This window comes from Passer domesticus, chromosome 11 (assembly GCF_036417665.1).
Source record: "Passer domesticus isolate bPasDom1 chromosome 11, bPasDom1.hap1, whole genome shotgun sequence".
Lineage (NCBI taxonomy): Eukaryota > Metazoa > Chordata > Aves > Passeriformes > Passeridae > Passer > Passer domesticus.
In genome coordinates, this window is record NC_087484.1 from 23401247 (window position 1) to 23416975 (window position 15729).

General features: G+C 50.8%; 2 protein-coding genes across 9 annotated transcripts in view; both read right to left on the bottom strand.

The window, feature by feature from the left end:
* Positions 1–105: 105 nt before the first annotated feature.
* Positions 106–3290, bottom strand: DUSP28 (dual specificity phosphatase 28). The gene is made up of 2 exons (XM_064435850.1): positions 2517–3290; positions 106–1633 (listed from the first exon to the last, which is right to left on the bottom strand). Exons 1-2 carry the CDS (start codon positions 2853–2855, stop codon positions 1511–1513), a joined length of 462 nt encoding a protein of 153 aa, XP_064291920.1. The 5' UTR covers positions 2856–3290; the 3' UTR covers positions 106–1510.
* Positions 3291–5504: 2214 nt separating this feature from the next.
* The window catches only part of GPC1 (glypican 1), a 200714-nt gene continuing 190489 nt past the window's right edge, over positions 5505–15729 (bottom strand). For all 8 annotated transcript variants that reach the window (XM_064435837.1, XM_064435843.1, XM_064435839.1 and 5 more), the window contains 4 exons: positions 12465–12584; positions 11896–12029; positions 10565–10740; positions 5505–10088 (listed from right to left, as the gene is read on the bottom strand). In XM_064435837.1, the coding sequence (XP_064291907.1) occupies positions 9868–10088; positions 10565–10740; positions 11896–12029; positions 12465–12584 (651 nt within the window). In that variant the 3' untranslated portion in view covers positions 5505–9867. The remainder of the gene's footprint in view (positions 10089–10564; positions 10741–11895; positions 12030–12464; positions 12585–15729) is intronic.

Below are 15729 nucleotides of genomic sequence, written 5' to 3' on the forward strand. Positions count from 1 at the left end.
CTAATAAGGATCTTATGTTTTACTGAAATTCTTATTATATATGATAGTCAAGGTTTTAAAAAGCTACAAAAAAATTCTAGCAAATCTGCTAGAAACACCCTCAAATCTGCAGATGTGCAACAAATTTCTTGTTGGCTGTAATGCAGATACAGAAGATAAACAATACAGAATGAACAAAACACAGCTGGGAGTGGAGAAAGCATCTGGTGTGAAAATGCCTTGTAGTAACTAAGAAAATGATAGCCTGAAAATTTTATTTTTATTTCTATGGTTTCAGCTTTTAAAATAACACTACTTTAACTTTGAGCAGTCTTTAACTTTGGGAACTTGTACTGCATCTGAATTGTCTAATTCATGTAATTCCCCAGTGGTTGGATTTTCTGTCATTGTTCCATCATTAGAATTTCTGCCTTAAACTCCTCCACTGCTGGGAGCATATGTTTACCTTGTGTGAGCACTTAGGCAGATGGCAGTGAACTAACTTTACTTCACATTTGTGCTTTCAGCAGGGTGGAATGAAATTTCACCCTGCAGGTTCTCAGGTTCCATAACTCGTCCCTTTCAGATTACAAATGTGTTCATACAGTTGGGCAAAACTCTGTTTTGAATGGCTGATGATAAACATGGAACAGTCTGATCTGGAAGTTTCATGCCCAATAGATCATTTCAGAGGGCAACCTGTAAGCAGTCTCAGCAGAAATGATTTAGCCGTGCTGCTGGCATGCAGGAACAGCTGACTTGTAAACTGACACATTAAGGCATGAACTGGGCTCTGTTTCACTTAGTAAGTAAAGCTAAAAGGAGTGGTGATTCCTTCTAGATTGCTAGTGCCATCTTCTTCCCTCCACTATCATCTGCAGTTTTTTAAATAATTCCTTTGGTGTTTTAGAGAACAATTTCAAAAGCTGAAAAGGCACTTAGCCTGCATGGTGGGAGCAGAACTCCTTACCATCACCTGCATATTCTGTCTCTGGATTTTTAGGTGAAGGTGCTTTGCTCTAGTTGAACATAAGGAAATCACAGAGACAAAGCATCAACCACTGTCAGTTTCCCACCAAAGGTTCTGTCAGCTCATTGAGATGAATTATGATCCAGTAGGTGAGAGAGAAATTCAGAACTTCCTTGATCTGGCATCATGTCTTCTAATGGCCTTGCTGGGAAGTTTAATTTAAAAACAGGAATAAAATCCCTGTGTGAGATAACTCCTTCCCTCGTTCAGTGCATCGTTACCATTCTCAGTGGCATTCAGGGGAAAATAACTGCTGAAGATTCCACGCCTTTCTCTGGTTTGTTTACAGTCCTTCCAACCATTTCCTGTTTCTGCTGTTATTCCCTGCTTATCTGCCCTCTTTCCATGCATTACCAACAGAAATGTTGAGAATGAATTCAATGAACCATAATCTCAGTTATGGGGGTAAACTGTTTTACGTACAGGTGATTTAGGAAGTGAATTTTTTTCCTTTTTTATTTTAAGTCTGTAGCAAGTCACTTCACTTTCTTTAAAGTATCTTCACACATTGCTGTTTTCAAGTTCTTTGCTCAGCAGAGCAGACTGCAATTCTTCTTCATATCTCTGCAGCTGAGCCCAAAATCCTGCATTCGGTTGTGCTACAGGTCTGGCAGTTTTCACAGCCTAGAGAACAGGAGAGACATGGTAGAGGCAAGGTATCCTGCATTTGTGGGAGTCGTGCAAATTGATATTGAACAGGAGCTTTGCTTTATTCTACTTTACTTGATTTGGCTACAGAGTAACAAGCAGCTATTTTGGTGAGCTGACTTCACTCCGTGCTTGCTAGGAGCTGGCAGGTGGGCCTGGTTACAAATGGATTCATGGGAAAGGCACCAGACAGAGCTGTGGATTTGCTGGGAATGGGAAAGTCTCTCACCAAGTGCAGGGACACTGCTCATGTTTAAGATGATAATGTGAAACCTGGTCACCCTCTGCACACCTCAATTTAAATTAAGCAAATTGGCTATCTAAAGTGATACACCTGACAAATGGGTGGAGACAAAAGCCACAGAGCACAAGTAGTTTGTATCGGACAGGCTTCCCAGGAAAGCTGACAGGGCATTCCTTACAGCTGTGGCTGGTGGCTAGCAGGGCCCCGGGCTCCAGGCCTGACAGGATGATCCTGTGTGGAGCTGTCACACAGGAGCAAACCCTGCACAACAGCTCCTGCCCCCATCACTCTGTCTCTGTCTTACCATGACTGTGCCAATGATAATGTTCACTAAGCAACCAGCTCGGTATGTTTGCTACCTGTGCTTAAAGCCTGTTTGCATTTGTATTGGTGTTCATCCTAGCAACCCCACACGGAAAATTTATTACACCAAGCTGGGCATGAAAAAACTTACAGGGGACTGTAAGTTCAAATGTTGAATCTCTGTATAATAACTGGTGATGGGCAGGAGAAAGCACCAAAATAGTTCTACAAGAAATCACCATTACTCATAAGAAGCATTGCATTTCTTCCCCCAAAGAGCTGTACATACGGGTCCGGACGCAGGCACGTTACCTCAAAGGCGTCCTTGAGCGGCAGCTGCCGGTGCCTCATGAGGTAAGCGGTGCAGACGGCGGCGGAGCGGCTGCGCCCGTTCTTGCAGTACACCAGGCACCGGCCCCCGGCCCGCACGGCCGCCTCGATGGCGGCGCCGCAGCGCTCCAAGTGCCCGAGCAGATCCTCGGCCGGATCGTCCAGCACGGGCACGCGGAGGCCGGGCAGCGCGGGGAAGGGCTGCTGCCGGGTGACGTTCACGCAGAAGGTGACCCCCTCCCGCGCCAGCAGCTCCTCGTCGCACGCTGCCCTGGCCGTGCCCAGCAGCAGCGAGGCCGTGACCCGGCAGAGCTGCGGCATGGCGGGCACGGCGCTCCGCGGGCTCCCGGAGCCGCACGGCCGCGCCCCCGCCCCGCTGCTCTGACCCGCTCCCTCCAGGCAGGTCCTAGCGCCGGCCGCATCCCGAGAGCGCCGCTCGGAAACAGGGAAGCACCTTCAGAGCCCACAGCTCGCTTGTAAAGGCGCTGGATTTGTACAGCCGCTACCCCCAGAGCAGCTGCTCGCCTGCTGTGTTCTGCCCCGAGTGCTGCTGCTGCTGCTGCTGCTGGTGCTCTTGGCGCAGTGAGTGATGCAAGGCTGAAGTTGTGTCAGAGTGAGTTTAGGCTGGATATCAGAAAAAGCTTCTTCACCCAGAGAAGATCCAGTTGGGCACTGGAACAGGCTCCTCTGGGCAGTGGGCACAGCACGAAGCCTGAGAGAGCTCAAGAAGTGTTTGAACTGTGCTCTTGGGCACATGCTGTGACTGTTGGGAATATTCTGACTTGGACTCCATGATCCTTGTGGGCCCTTCCCACTCAGCACATTCTGTGATTTTCCAGAGCACCTCGGTGCCCCTTTCCTACAACAAAAGCATCTTTTGAGTGCCCAGAAAATGATTGACTAGGCTGGCCAGATAGCGTAGTGTAATCTTTCTGGACTTCACTAGGTGTGCTGCTAGGGCAGAGAGCATCTCGCACCTGAGCGTGCTGACTTGGGTTTGAGCTGCACAGGATGGGTGGGGATGGGCCCAGCCCAGCCAGGTGAAGGGCACGTTGGCCAGTGCCAGGCAGGTGCTGCAGGGCTGGGTGCAGGTGCCAGCTGCTTCCTGGAGGCTGAGCTGCTGCAAGCCTTTGCTTTCAGGCCAGACAGGAGCATCTGATGGTATTTGCTGCTGACACAAAAATGAACCTGAATTGTTGCGGCAGCAGAGCACAGAGGGTGTGAAGTGCAATGCCACCCATTCAGGAAAGAGAAGTGAGGTATGAGGATGAGCTTTTATTTGACCATGGAGGAAGGAGAACTGGACCTGCCACACACCTGCCATCATTTGTGTCACCAGCAGCCTGTCAGTGAGATGTTGGCTCTGGGGCCAAAGGAGTTGGCTCTCTCACATAAGCACCAGAGCATGCTGTCCCCTCCTGTCACCCAGCACATGCCTCAGCTCCCACATGAAGGTTTATTCACCTGCCCCCTTGCTTCCTGTGCTCAGGGCACGTGGCTGCTGCAAGGCCTCAGGAGGCTCAGTTCAGGCTGGGATCCTGCAGCTGGAAAGGAGAAAGCTCAACACGAGACCCCTGATGCTGCCCACCCCAGCAGCACGGGGAGGGCTCCTCTCTTTGCAGGGATTTTGGACCTTCCCTGGCAGTGACTCTTGCCCAACTTAGCATTTCCATGGCCCACCCCTTATTCCCAGGTCATGACATGGGCATTCAGGCAAGGAACCTTTCTGCAACCACTGCCATGGACTTCCCTGTGGGACAGGCACACGTCAATTCCACACACTGTGGAAAAGAGCCAGCAGCTGCCCTACCTTCCTCTGCCAGAGGCTCATCCTTCTTCTGCCTGCACTCACCAGTAGGGCTTTCTTGGGCCCTTGCAGAGAGTCCCTGGGTGGTGCTTTATGGGCACACTCCAGTTCACACCAAAGCCATGATCCTGATTTCACGTGGCATCACACCTGCTGTGCCATGGACCCTGCACTGATCTGTGTGGGCGGCAGTAGCCCAGCAGATGGCTCTGGGATCTGCCAGACAAGCCTGGTGTGAGTTACTGGTTTACCAGCTCCTGCAGCTCATCCCAGCACTGCTCCAGGTGTTACCCAGGTGACACCATCTCAAGGCACCTTTCTTGTCACTTTAGCACCAGCAATGCCACTGGGGCTGCACCTGAGCTCCCTCTCTCTGAGGCTGTGGGTGTTTATTGCTACCTGCCTGCAGCTGACTTCAGGATGGTCATTCATGCCAGAAAGGTGGGCCCTTGCCACCAGCCCACCCTGCACTGTGTCTCTGTGCAGAGGGGGTAGGAACAGGGCAGCTGTCACTGCACACTGAGTCATTTATAAGCTAAACACAAATGCCATCTTCTGGCAGGGAAGCCAGCTGCTGCCTCTGTAAGATGCTGAACTGCAGGGTAAGAGCCTCACCCCCTCGTTACAGAAGGTCTGGTGCCTGGGCCAGTTTTTGCTGGAGTATTTCTGGTCTTGGTGGCACTGCCAGTTGGAGTACGGTGCCAACAGCCCCAGCCACACTGGCTGCCTCCTGTCCTCCTGCCATGCACCTGCAAAGTGCCTGGCCCCACTCTTGGTGAGCTCCCAGCATGTGCTGGGCTGCTGCTGAGCCCTTGAAGCCTTCCATACCCAGGGAAGCAGGGATGTGTGGCTGCCATGGAGTGGGAGCTGGGCTTGGACCACACCCTGCACCTCCTGCAAGCTCTCAGCAGTGAATTTGCAAGCGTGCAGTGTTCAGTGACATTATGAACTGCAGAAATGCTTTCAGACACCTTTAGACATCAGAGGCTGTTATTTCAGATCATAATTAGACACCGAGGAGGCAAAGCAGGAAACTGGTGTGCACAAAACTTCTCCAAGGAGAAGACCTATATTTTTGCACTTGTCTGCACTTATATAAATGTGTGGATGTGGTGCAAATAGCTGCAGCTGCAGGAGAGGAACCTAAATAAATACCTACTCACTTAAGGGTATCAGTCAGTTTATTAAATGTAGCTGATATTTGCTTCCAGGCAGAAGGATACACTTTTAATAGTTTTCAATTACCAAGTCTCTCTTAGACATTTCATGAGCAGATTCCAACAGTCACCTTGCAGCTGCATTCACCCACTTCTGGAAGCAGATGGAGCTGAAGCACAAAGCTTTGTGCTGCACCAGTCCAGTCTCAAGCGTGTGCTGGAGATCACACATCCCCTCGCTGCTTTGCTTGCTGTGAGCCCATCCAACAGCTGCACTGGTGCAAAGCCATGGTCTGTAATTACCACAACACTTTGTAATGATGAATACCAAGGGCATTTCTGATTTTTTACGCTGTTATGCCATGACTTTCTGTGCTTCTAGATGAGAAAGAGACAACTTAGGATCCTCGCTTTGATGTCTCAAGCCAGGCTCACCTTGTTCCCACAACACACATCCACAGAACCCAGCAGCTGCTGCTCTGAAAGGTGCAGGAACACAAATCCCTACTGCAACACTGCCATCAGCCCACGACACACTCGTGGCTGAAACATGGTTTCATTCCTCAGGGCTCCTGACCTGGCCTTTATCTGTGCCTAAACAAGTGAAAAAGAAAGAAAATGCCAGACTTGGCTTAAATGGAGAAGAAATAATTGCCCTGTAAATACAGATTTGTCTCCAGCCTTTTTATTTATACAAGGATTCAAAGAACATATTTCAACTTTAGATAAACAGTGCAAGAGAGTTACAAGTACCTTGGTAACAGAAAGAAATAGATAACTGTCCAGCTATGCTGATAAGTGAAATAATTCTTACTCCTGCAGATAGAAATGCATCTGTTTAAAGCAAAGGTGGACTTTAGATATTCTGCTATACCTTAGCCCCTACCAAGCCCACCAGAAAACAACAGGCAGCTTGTCATTTGTAAATGAGAAGTAGCTGTGCTCTCAAAGCCTTTTGAGACCCTCACCATTGTTTAAAACATACACATTATGGCACAAAGAGCAGGCTGAAAGACAGAGACACTTGGAAATCCACCATTTATGGTTCTCCCCTTCCCAGGGACGGGGCCTATGTGAATATTTTTTTCCTACACCACTACCCCCTCCACAGCCCTGTCCAGTCTGAGGCCTTTTCACACCAGAACACCATGGATCACCATCTTGGTAAATGGAAGCAGACGTTTCTCCCCAGCCAGCCCAGTTCCTCAGAGATGCCCTCATGCAGCCAACCCAGAGCAGCCACCAGCCACGGGGAGGGGTGTCACAGTGTTTTCCAGCAGGCAGCAGCCCAGGAAATGTCATTTATAAGCACTGAAAGGCCCCAGGTTCTGCACCAGCCCGAGCACAGGCTCGGGACTTGTCTGGACCTGGGTTCATTTCAGCTTGTTCAGCCACACCAGTGGTTGTTTAGTCAGCAGTAATTACAGTTTCCTTTAGTTTAGATGGATATCCTGGGGGCTTTTGGCTGTTGCAGCTCCTGGGGCAGGTGGCACAGCCAAGCACAACCCCAGGCCACTTAATGGCAGCAGCTGGGGAAACAACTTCAGGGCAAGGGAGAACAGAAAAACAGAGTAACCAGGCACCAACAAAAAGCAGCAGTGTTGGCTGACCATGGGCAGATATAAAAATCAGCCCCAGAGGATGCAGGGCCACCACCAGCAGCACTGCTGGGCACAGAGGGGCTGAGCCCCCACCTCTGGCTGCTGTCCTGGTCCCACCGTGGCCTGGCCTCTGGAAGGTGGAAGCTGCCACCCTCAGGGTCAGGAGGGATGTGGAGGTGAAGGCTTCAGGAAGGGCTTCCCCTGCATAACAGATTTTACTGTTTCTTTGAGGTTTTGCTTATTAATTTGCACTATCAGTTTTTCTTCTTGTAAAGAAGAACGACTAGTTTGGACTATTAAATTGTTAAAATACTAACTGGATAATCAGTAAATTCCTGGCTTCACATTTAAGATGTGAAGGGGCCCATAAGAAGCTTTTGAGGATAACAGGCAGACAGAAAAAACTAATTGCACAGAAATGGAAGTGACTTTCAAGCTCCCATTCTGCAAAGCAAAACATTGACCTCAGCATCCATGTGTTAAAACCCCAACCCAACTGTGTTTTGATTAGGATACAATGTTTTAATTCTTCTTTCTTTCTTTTTTTTTTTTTCTTTGGATGTAAAACTTCTGCAGGATTGGTTGTGGGGATTGTTGTAACTGAAGGTTAAATTTGTATCTGAAATTCTGATTTAAAAAGTTAAAAAGAAAAGACAGGAACTCTTTAGAGCAGTAAAAATCATGTGAATTTGCCATATGTCTAGGAGTAAATAAATCTAGACAAAACCACAACTTACATTTGTCCTGTGCAGGGTTCTGATGGGTGTAGGGCACTGTCCAGCAGCCCAGTGTTCATTTCTGACACCTGACCAGATCAGGTGTGATTTTGCCTTTCAGGAAGGTGAGGCCAAGGCAGAAAGGATGCACAGTCAGTGACATTAATCACTGTGACTTGGAGGCTGGTCAAAGCTGGCCTAAAATCTCTGCCTAGTTTGAGGCACCCTCAGTGCCACCACTGTGCCCCAGGGAGGGCAGGAAACCAACTGGCTTTCAGCATTACCTTGTTCATGTCCTCATCTTTCCTTAAATTGCACACTTCAGAAACTGCATGTTAAAAATGAGGGAAAAAACCCCTGTCTTAGAAAACAGCCAAACCCCAACCCCATAATGTTTGCTCAGCCCAAAGGCACATCTCCTCTGGCAAGACAGAGCAGAAATGCTCAAATGTTGGCAAAAGCAAGAGCCAGCCCAGCTCTGCCCTCCCTCTCACCCCAGTACAAACCTGTCTGAAGCTCAGACCCAACCTGTGTGTGCTCCTGGCCCAAGCAGCCACAGGGGCTGTGCTGTATCCAGCACCTGCTACACCCACGGCTCCAGCCCACGCCTGATGCTCATCAGGCATGGAAGCCTCTGGAAGCCCCAAACACACAGCCCTAACAAGCACAGACACTCTACAGCTACATGAGGACATTTATCACTTCACTCACCACCCCTGGGCTCAAAACCTGGCACAGAGCCCACCCCACCGAGCAATCTGGGGTTAGGGCAGCTGCCCACATCCCCCAAAGGCTGGTGAGTGTGGGATGGGGCAGCAAAGGGGGAGCCTGGCCCTCCCCTGAGCCAAAACAGAGCTGCCAGTGGTGTCTGACCCACAGCCCGTGCCTGCAGGGGTTAGGGAGGGTGAATGGGATGATGGGGAAGGAACAGGGAAAGTGGAATCCATTAAAAACCTACAGTACAACTGAAACAAACACCAAAGGTAAAAAGAAATCCCAAACAAAATGTTTCCCATTCTCACATTCCCCCCTGTGGGTGCTGCCTTGAGCCAGTGCTCTGGGTAGGGTTCATGGTGATTCCCACCAGCCCCTGAAGGGGCACAACCAAGTCCCAAAGCTCCAGTTAGTAAAATGTCCTTATTACCAAGAAAAAAACTGGATTCCTGTCTATGGCCAGAGAAGGAAGAGGCAGCACAACTGTCTGTCACACAGAGAATCCCACTGTGCATATTTGCATCTCTCTGTTACCTACAATGGTACTGCACTGCAGGTAGAAATTGGACCATTGTTACTTGGGTAAAAAATGGCTTTCCAACTAGCATGCAAAGAAAAAGTACCCCAAACCCCAACCCCTAACACTCATTCCCAGTCACGTAGATGTAGGACACCTACATTTCAAATTGTCATCAGCTACGAGCTCTAGTCAAGAAACCCACTTGTGACCTCTCCAAAGAAAAAGCGAGTCCTGCATTTTTGGGTCCAACAGCCACTGCCAAACTCTTTCCGTTCAACCCACCAAACCTGCTCACGCTCCTGCGTACACCACTGGAAGTGAAGTCTCTGCCCAGCTAGGAAGCACAGAGGAGGAACCCCAGAGCCCTGAGCGCAGCAGGAGCCGTGCGCGGATCCCGCTCTGCCGGCGCTGCCTGCGGCTCCGGCCGCGCCGGGGAACAGCGGCAGGGCAATTGCATATTCCACTGAGGCAGCAGCACCTCGGAGGGCTCGGCGAGTTCCCCTGGAGCCCATGCAAAGGCTTGTTCCAGCCCCAAGAGCCAGTTTGTGGCAGTAACAAAAGTAAAACAATGAGGTATGGAAAGAAGGGCCCAGCGCTGGGGAAAGACCTAGAAAGAAGAAAACAGCTCGAGCACTGCCAGAAATAGCAAACAACTGAAACCTTCTGAAAACCTTTTTCTCCTCTTTTTTTTCCTTTTTTTTTTTTTTTTTTTGCCAAGGTGAATTAAATATGTCCTTTGGTTGGTTGGTTGGTTGGTTGGTTGGTTTTGGCAAAGTGAAGCCCTCAGCCGCAGTCTGTTTCCTGGCTGTGCCAGTGAGTTACCGCCACAAGTGCTGTGCGGCGATGACAGCCACCGAGAGGAGCAGGAGGAGGGAGGCAGAAGGCAAAGATCTGCTGCTGGCCCCATTGATGCCGTGTCCAGACTGCTTAGGAATGGCGTGTGTTTCTGGCTGCCTGGTGCTGGGGCTCTTAGAAAGTCTTTTGCCACAGACGTCATCAGGACAGCTGTCCCCGCTCCCCGAGCCGCTCATGTCGTCACCTGTGCAGAGACAGACACAGTGGGGTGAGCACAGACTGCTTTCCTCATGGTGGGCAAGGCCCTCCCCTTGCTGCAACCCCAGGGAGCTCTGGCCACTCCCCCTACCCTGGCCACCCCCTCCTATCCCACCTATCCCTCAATGTGGGATACGAGCTCATACCTGACCTCCTGCTGGCTTTAGTCACCTGCTGCTGCAGCAGCTGGAAACTCCAGAGCAGACAGCAGCAATGGCCCTGCAGGTTTCAGTAAGGCACTGGGAACAGCACAGCCTCCAGCCACCCCACAAACTGTCTGCACTCAAGCAGCCCCTCAGCAGCCCCAAGCCAAAAGCCAGGCTGCCACAGGGCTCCTTGCCTCCAGGCCCAGCAGCAGCATCTGCAGGGACACCTGTGCAGGCTGCAGGGACACCTGTGCAGGCTGCAGGACTGCTCAGCCCCCTCACCCCCCTTGAACCCGTCTGGTTCTGCTGCACTCACTCGTGTCCTGGAAATCCACGTCGTTGCCGATGTTAGCGTTGCCCAGGCGGTTTGTCATGATCTTGAGCTGCATGATTTGCTGGCGAATGGTCATGTCTGGCTTGGTGATGTCCACCTCCACCTCTGGGTTGTTAATCTGGTTAGCCAAGCCATCCCCCATCACTTCGGGCAGGTAACTGGGAAGGAAGGCAGAAGGCTTAGATGTGTCCCCCCAGCTCAGCTCCCCTTTTCCTACAGACACCAGGGATAACGCAGGCTCTGTGAACCCCAGAGAGGCTGCAGTCAGTGCCACTGGCTTCTGGCACAGCCTCTGCAGCTGGTGTTTGCTGGGCAGCCCAGCTCTCTGGATGGCTGAGCCATGCTGCCCTGGCCAGACCCCAGCAGAGAGGTCTCAGCTGCAGGAGGTGGCTGGGTGGCCTTGCAGCACCCCTGTCCCAGCATGGGGAGGAATTTCCTGCAGGAAAGGCACAGGGCTTGCTCTCAGGCTGGTACCAACGGGCCCACAGTGACACTCCCCTATGGAAAATCTCTGTCCATATGGGAGGCTGAGGAGCATTTTAATCCCTGCTTGCTTAAATCCTGTGGAGACTGACACCCTGGGACCACTGAATGGCCCCAGCCCAGTTTGACCAGACAGGCTCTCAGGGAAGCTTAATTAGCTGGGAGCTGTCACCCAGAGCTGCACTGCTGACTTCCACAGTGCCCTGGTCCTCCTGCTCCTACAGATCTGGGACACTGCTGGCAACAATGTGAAATATGGAAGAACTGAAGGTGTTGATTTCAGGCTGGCAAAGCCAAGCCCAAGAGGACTGCAGAGAGAAGAGGAGCAAGGTGCATGTCCAGCAGCTGCAAATCTCCCCTCAGCCATCTTTTAACCCTGGCTGGCTGTTTCTGTAGCTATTTGATGTCACCAGGTGTCCCCTCTCAGCATTTCAGAGCAGGTGTGGACAGAGGGAGTATGCATAGGAGTGCATACACACATCGGAGTGCATGCAATTCTCTGCAGCAGCTCTGGAGCTTGCTTGTGTGGTAAATCCAGCCCTGCTGCCTTCTGAGTGCACGTGGAATTGCAGAACTGCTTCCTTGGTAGAAAACTACACAGTTATTTTATGGTGAGTGCACTTCAGTGCTTAACCCTCAACACACAGCAAAATGACACCAGGCTTGACATTCCCAGGTATGAGCATTTCTGGAAATGCAGCACTTCTGTGGACAGGCACAGACTGCTCACTCTGAACAAGTAGGGCTGGCTGTGATGATGTGTAAGTGCCTTTTCAAACCCTTCCTCTCAGCCCAGACTGGTGCTCCTGGCACTGTGACCCACACCATACCTGCCCTTGGTCATCCCATTCCAACATTTGTCATCCGATGCTGAGCTGGCCATCACTTTTTTGCTGCACAGGTTGCTGGGCAGGGTGATCCAGTATGTCTTGAGAGCTGTCAGATTCCCTTTGGCATCTAAAACCTGTAAGCAAAGGGGATGCTCAGGGTCACAGAGCTCTGGGGTGCCCCAGGGCAGAGGAAAGTACAAGGATTCTGCATATTTTTTGTTTTACCATCACAAAATTTGTTTTTATGCAAAATAGGATGTATCATCATCAAACTTCCCCTAAAGACCAATCATCAACCCAAGTGCCCAAGACTAAAGATTACATGCCAAGGACTGTTCCAGTACCACATCAGTCTAGGAGCCTCTTCAGGTAAGTCTGGCACCAAATCCCTGGGAAATCAATTGGTTATCAGCAAACTGGTTATCTACTGGTTATTAGACCCAACCCTGCAGAGGCAAGCAGACCAGGTGTGCTTGGGTTGCAGCAGCACTGATGATCTGATCTGCTCCAGCCCAGAGCAGTGTGAGCTGACCCGCAGGACCCGGGAGCAGCTCCAGACACAAACCCACCAGCATCTCCAGAGCCTGTGCTGAGGATTTGGCTTCCAATGTCACCTTCCCCCGTCTCTTCTTGTCCTCACTACTGGAGCCTCTTGTGCTGATTTTGGGATTTCCACAGCCTTGGAATACCTGAAAAACAAAGCAAACTCTCTATCCCATGTTTCAATACTATTCCTTTAATTATTTAACACTCCACAGTTATGGGGTTTCTTTCCTTCTTAAGTATATTTATGCTTTCTATTGCCAAGATTCTCAGAGATTCTGGCTTAGTTTCTAGTGCCAGATGTGTTTTCAGCACATTGTAACTGGTTTTGGTTACTATTATCAAGCAAAATATTCAGCAGTAACACATGTTTTTGGATGAGTCACCAATATTGATATTAAATTATTTATAGCAATTTTATCTGTTCTTCTTATGACTGGAAAATAAAATTCTGGGAAGAAAAAGATGGGAATTCTTCACACTCCTTACACCAGTGGTGTGGACTTCAAGACTACAGAGCATGGGAGCTTCACTGATGGACAGCAGATGATGTGGGACTATCCCCATGACTCCTGCAATCAACATCCCCACTCAGGAAATCAATGTGCCTCTAACAGGGCCCTGCAAGGACAGCAGATGTGCCACAGTCTGTCAGGTTGGACGTTTCAGGGGCAAATGAGGCAGCAGAACTGATTTATCTGCTATCTTCAGGTACCTCCTATCATCCTAACTACCTGCCCAGGTGGGCTTTGTAGCCAGAGGGCAGCAGAAGCACTTGGAAGGTCCAAATCCTCATACCTGGCCTCGAGGGTGAGATGAAGGGTGTCCTGGAAACACCTGCCTCTCCCAGCCTCTGCATCACAGTGCAGGCAGCAACCCCTCTGCTGCAGATCACCAGGGCTGGGCAGCTGAGCCTCACTGGTGGCAGGAGAGCTCAGAGGGCCAGGCTGGAAAAGCATCACAGGTCAGGAGGCACTCTGCACTGTCAGTCTGAGTCAGGACATGCCAGCCTTTACAAAGGAAGCCACCTGATTTAAAAAGAGGGCTCCAAGCTTGTTGTGGCTGCCAGGGTGCTGTCAGAAGCTATTGATAAACTTTGCCTGGTGTCCCCTTGAAGCAGAGGAGGCAGGGCCACAGTAGAGCTCTGCTGACACAGCCCGTGCCACCTGCTGGCTCGTGCACTCTGACAGCCAAGTGCTAACCTGGCCACGAGTCCCCTGGCTGTGTGTCTGAGGGACACAGCCTCCAAAGGCCCCTCCTGGGGTGCCCTGTCCTGCTGGCCAGATGGAGCTGATGACTCCAGCAGTTCAGCACCAAGCCAGTTTGTTTGTTCATCAGTCTCATTAGCTCTGTGCACAAAACCCACCCTGAAAATTGCATGTAGAGCAGTTTTTTTTTCATTTTCAACTTTCTACAGCATAACAAAACCTTGGTTTACTGCTGTATCTTGTTGGCCTGTTGCTGGCCCCTTCCCAGGAGATAAAAGTCTGGGGAGGTGTCCAGGACAGTGGCAGCTCCAGCACAGTGTGGTACCAAGGGAAACTCATTGCCATTCTACATGCTCAGGTGAGAAATGCTAACTGCTGCTGGAGAAAACACAACTCCAGCAGACTGAGGGGCTAACACTCTGAATAATGAGAGCAAATAGGCATTTGCAGCCTCTGCCAGCTCCTGCTGCCTGAGATCCAAGAGAGCCACAGGGAGAAAGGGGAGTGTGAGGCAGCAGGGAGAGAGCCCTGTGCTGCCCCGAACACAAGGCTCAGTACCACGAGTGCTTCTTTAGAATCCAGATTTATCTGTTATCTTCAGGTACCAGATCCCAGGACAGCCTGTGACTGGGGGTGCCCCTGGGGCCAAGGGCCACTCCTGGCTCCTCTCAAAGAAGGCATTCTGTGGGGAGGAGTGCATTCTGTGCAGGTGGCTCTGGTGCAGCTGCAGGTTCAGCTCTGGTGGCCGAGCCAGAGGCTGTGAACTGCCCACCCTTGGCATAACAAAGGGCACGGGGACCTGTGGCACCAGCCAGGTGAGCAGGCACTGACAGGGCTGGGTGAGACTTCTGCATGCTTGGACTGTGAGGGGATAAAAGCCCAGGGGTTCCTTTGTTGGCCTCAGAGGCACCAGCTCAAGCTTTTTTTGTGTTACTGTGCTGTGAGTAAATTGCTTCATGGAAGGAGAGGTCTGAGACTGCCCTGGGAAAGCTGGGATGGAGCCAGTGAGGAGACTTGGTCAGGCTGTGTGAGTGGGTGTGCAGGAATCAACCCAGGGGCTGTGACCTGCCACTCCCAGGGCTGCAGTGACAGCCTCTGATGGTGGGAGAGGGGCTGCCAGTGCCTCCTGACTGCTCAGACTGGGAGGTTACCTTAACAGCAGTGCCCTTGGCCTGGCTCATGTCCTTGGCTCCGAGATAGCCTGGGACAGCCCTGAACTCAGCTGACAACAACATCCTTCATCTGATGGCTCTGCCGTGCTCAAAACCAGAGCTCAGAGCTTGGCAGCTCCTGCCCGCTGCTAGCTGTGCCACCAGCAGAGTGCTCCATTCACCTGGTCACCAGGTCACACTGAGCAGATTATCAATCATGTTTGGTTGCTCCAATCAAACACCAGTTAGACTGTTAGCCCCTTTCATTTCACCACATTTACTGTATTCCCCTTGGAAACACCTTTCTTTGCAGATGATGCTATGTTTTCCCACACCATGGATTTGCTTTTATGTGGAAAGCCTCAGTCTCACCTAAGGAGGGAAGAAAGAACCTTTCCTTTCATGTCAGAAAAGAAACCTAACCCAGTACTTGGATGCACTCAGCTGTTAGTGCTTTGATGTGTGCCAGTGGATTCCTGTTTGCCAAGCAACACTTCTGGCCCTTCCCTTATCCAAAACCCAGTTAGGACCTGTCCCACTTCTTTCATCTGCATCTCTGCCCTGACTGTGGGATAGCTGCAGGACCTGGGGAGTGTCTGGGCAAAAGGCAGGAGCCCTGCAGGGCTGCTTTTCTTCCCAAAGCTTCTCTTACCTGCAGCTACAGAGGTGACTGTGGTTAAGTGGGTAAATATACTAAAAATAGAAGACCAACAGAAACAACTTTCATGATAGATACTTCTCGGGAGACAGGTGAGCCTCAGGAGAGCCTGGTTTGTACTCTCCAGATGGACTGCCAGATTGCAGCTCTGTCCCACGGCACAACCTGGTAGCCCTGTGTTTCCACTGCAGAAGATCCCCTCGAGGCAGGTTAAAGCAGCTGCCTCCTGTCACTGGGGACTCTGCACTTTGTGTAAATGCCTCAGCTCAGCCAA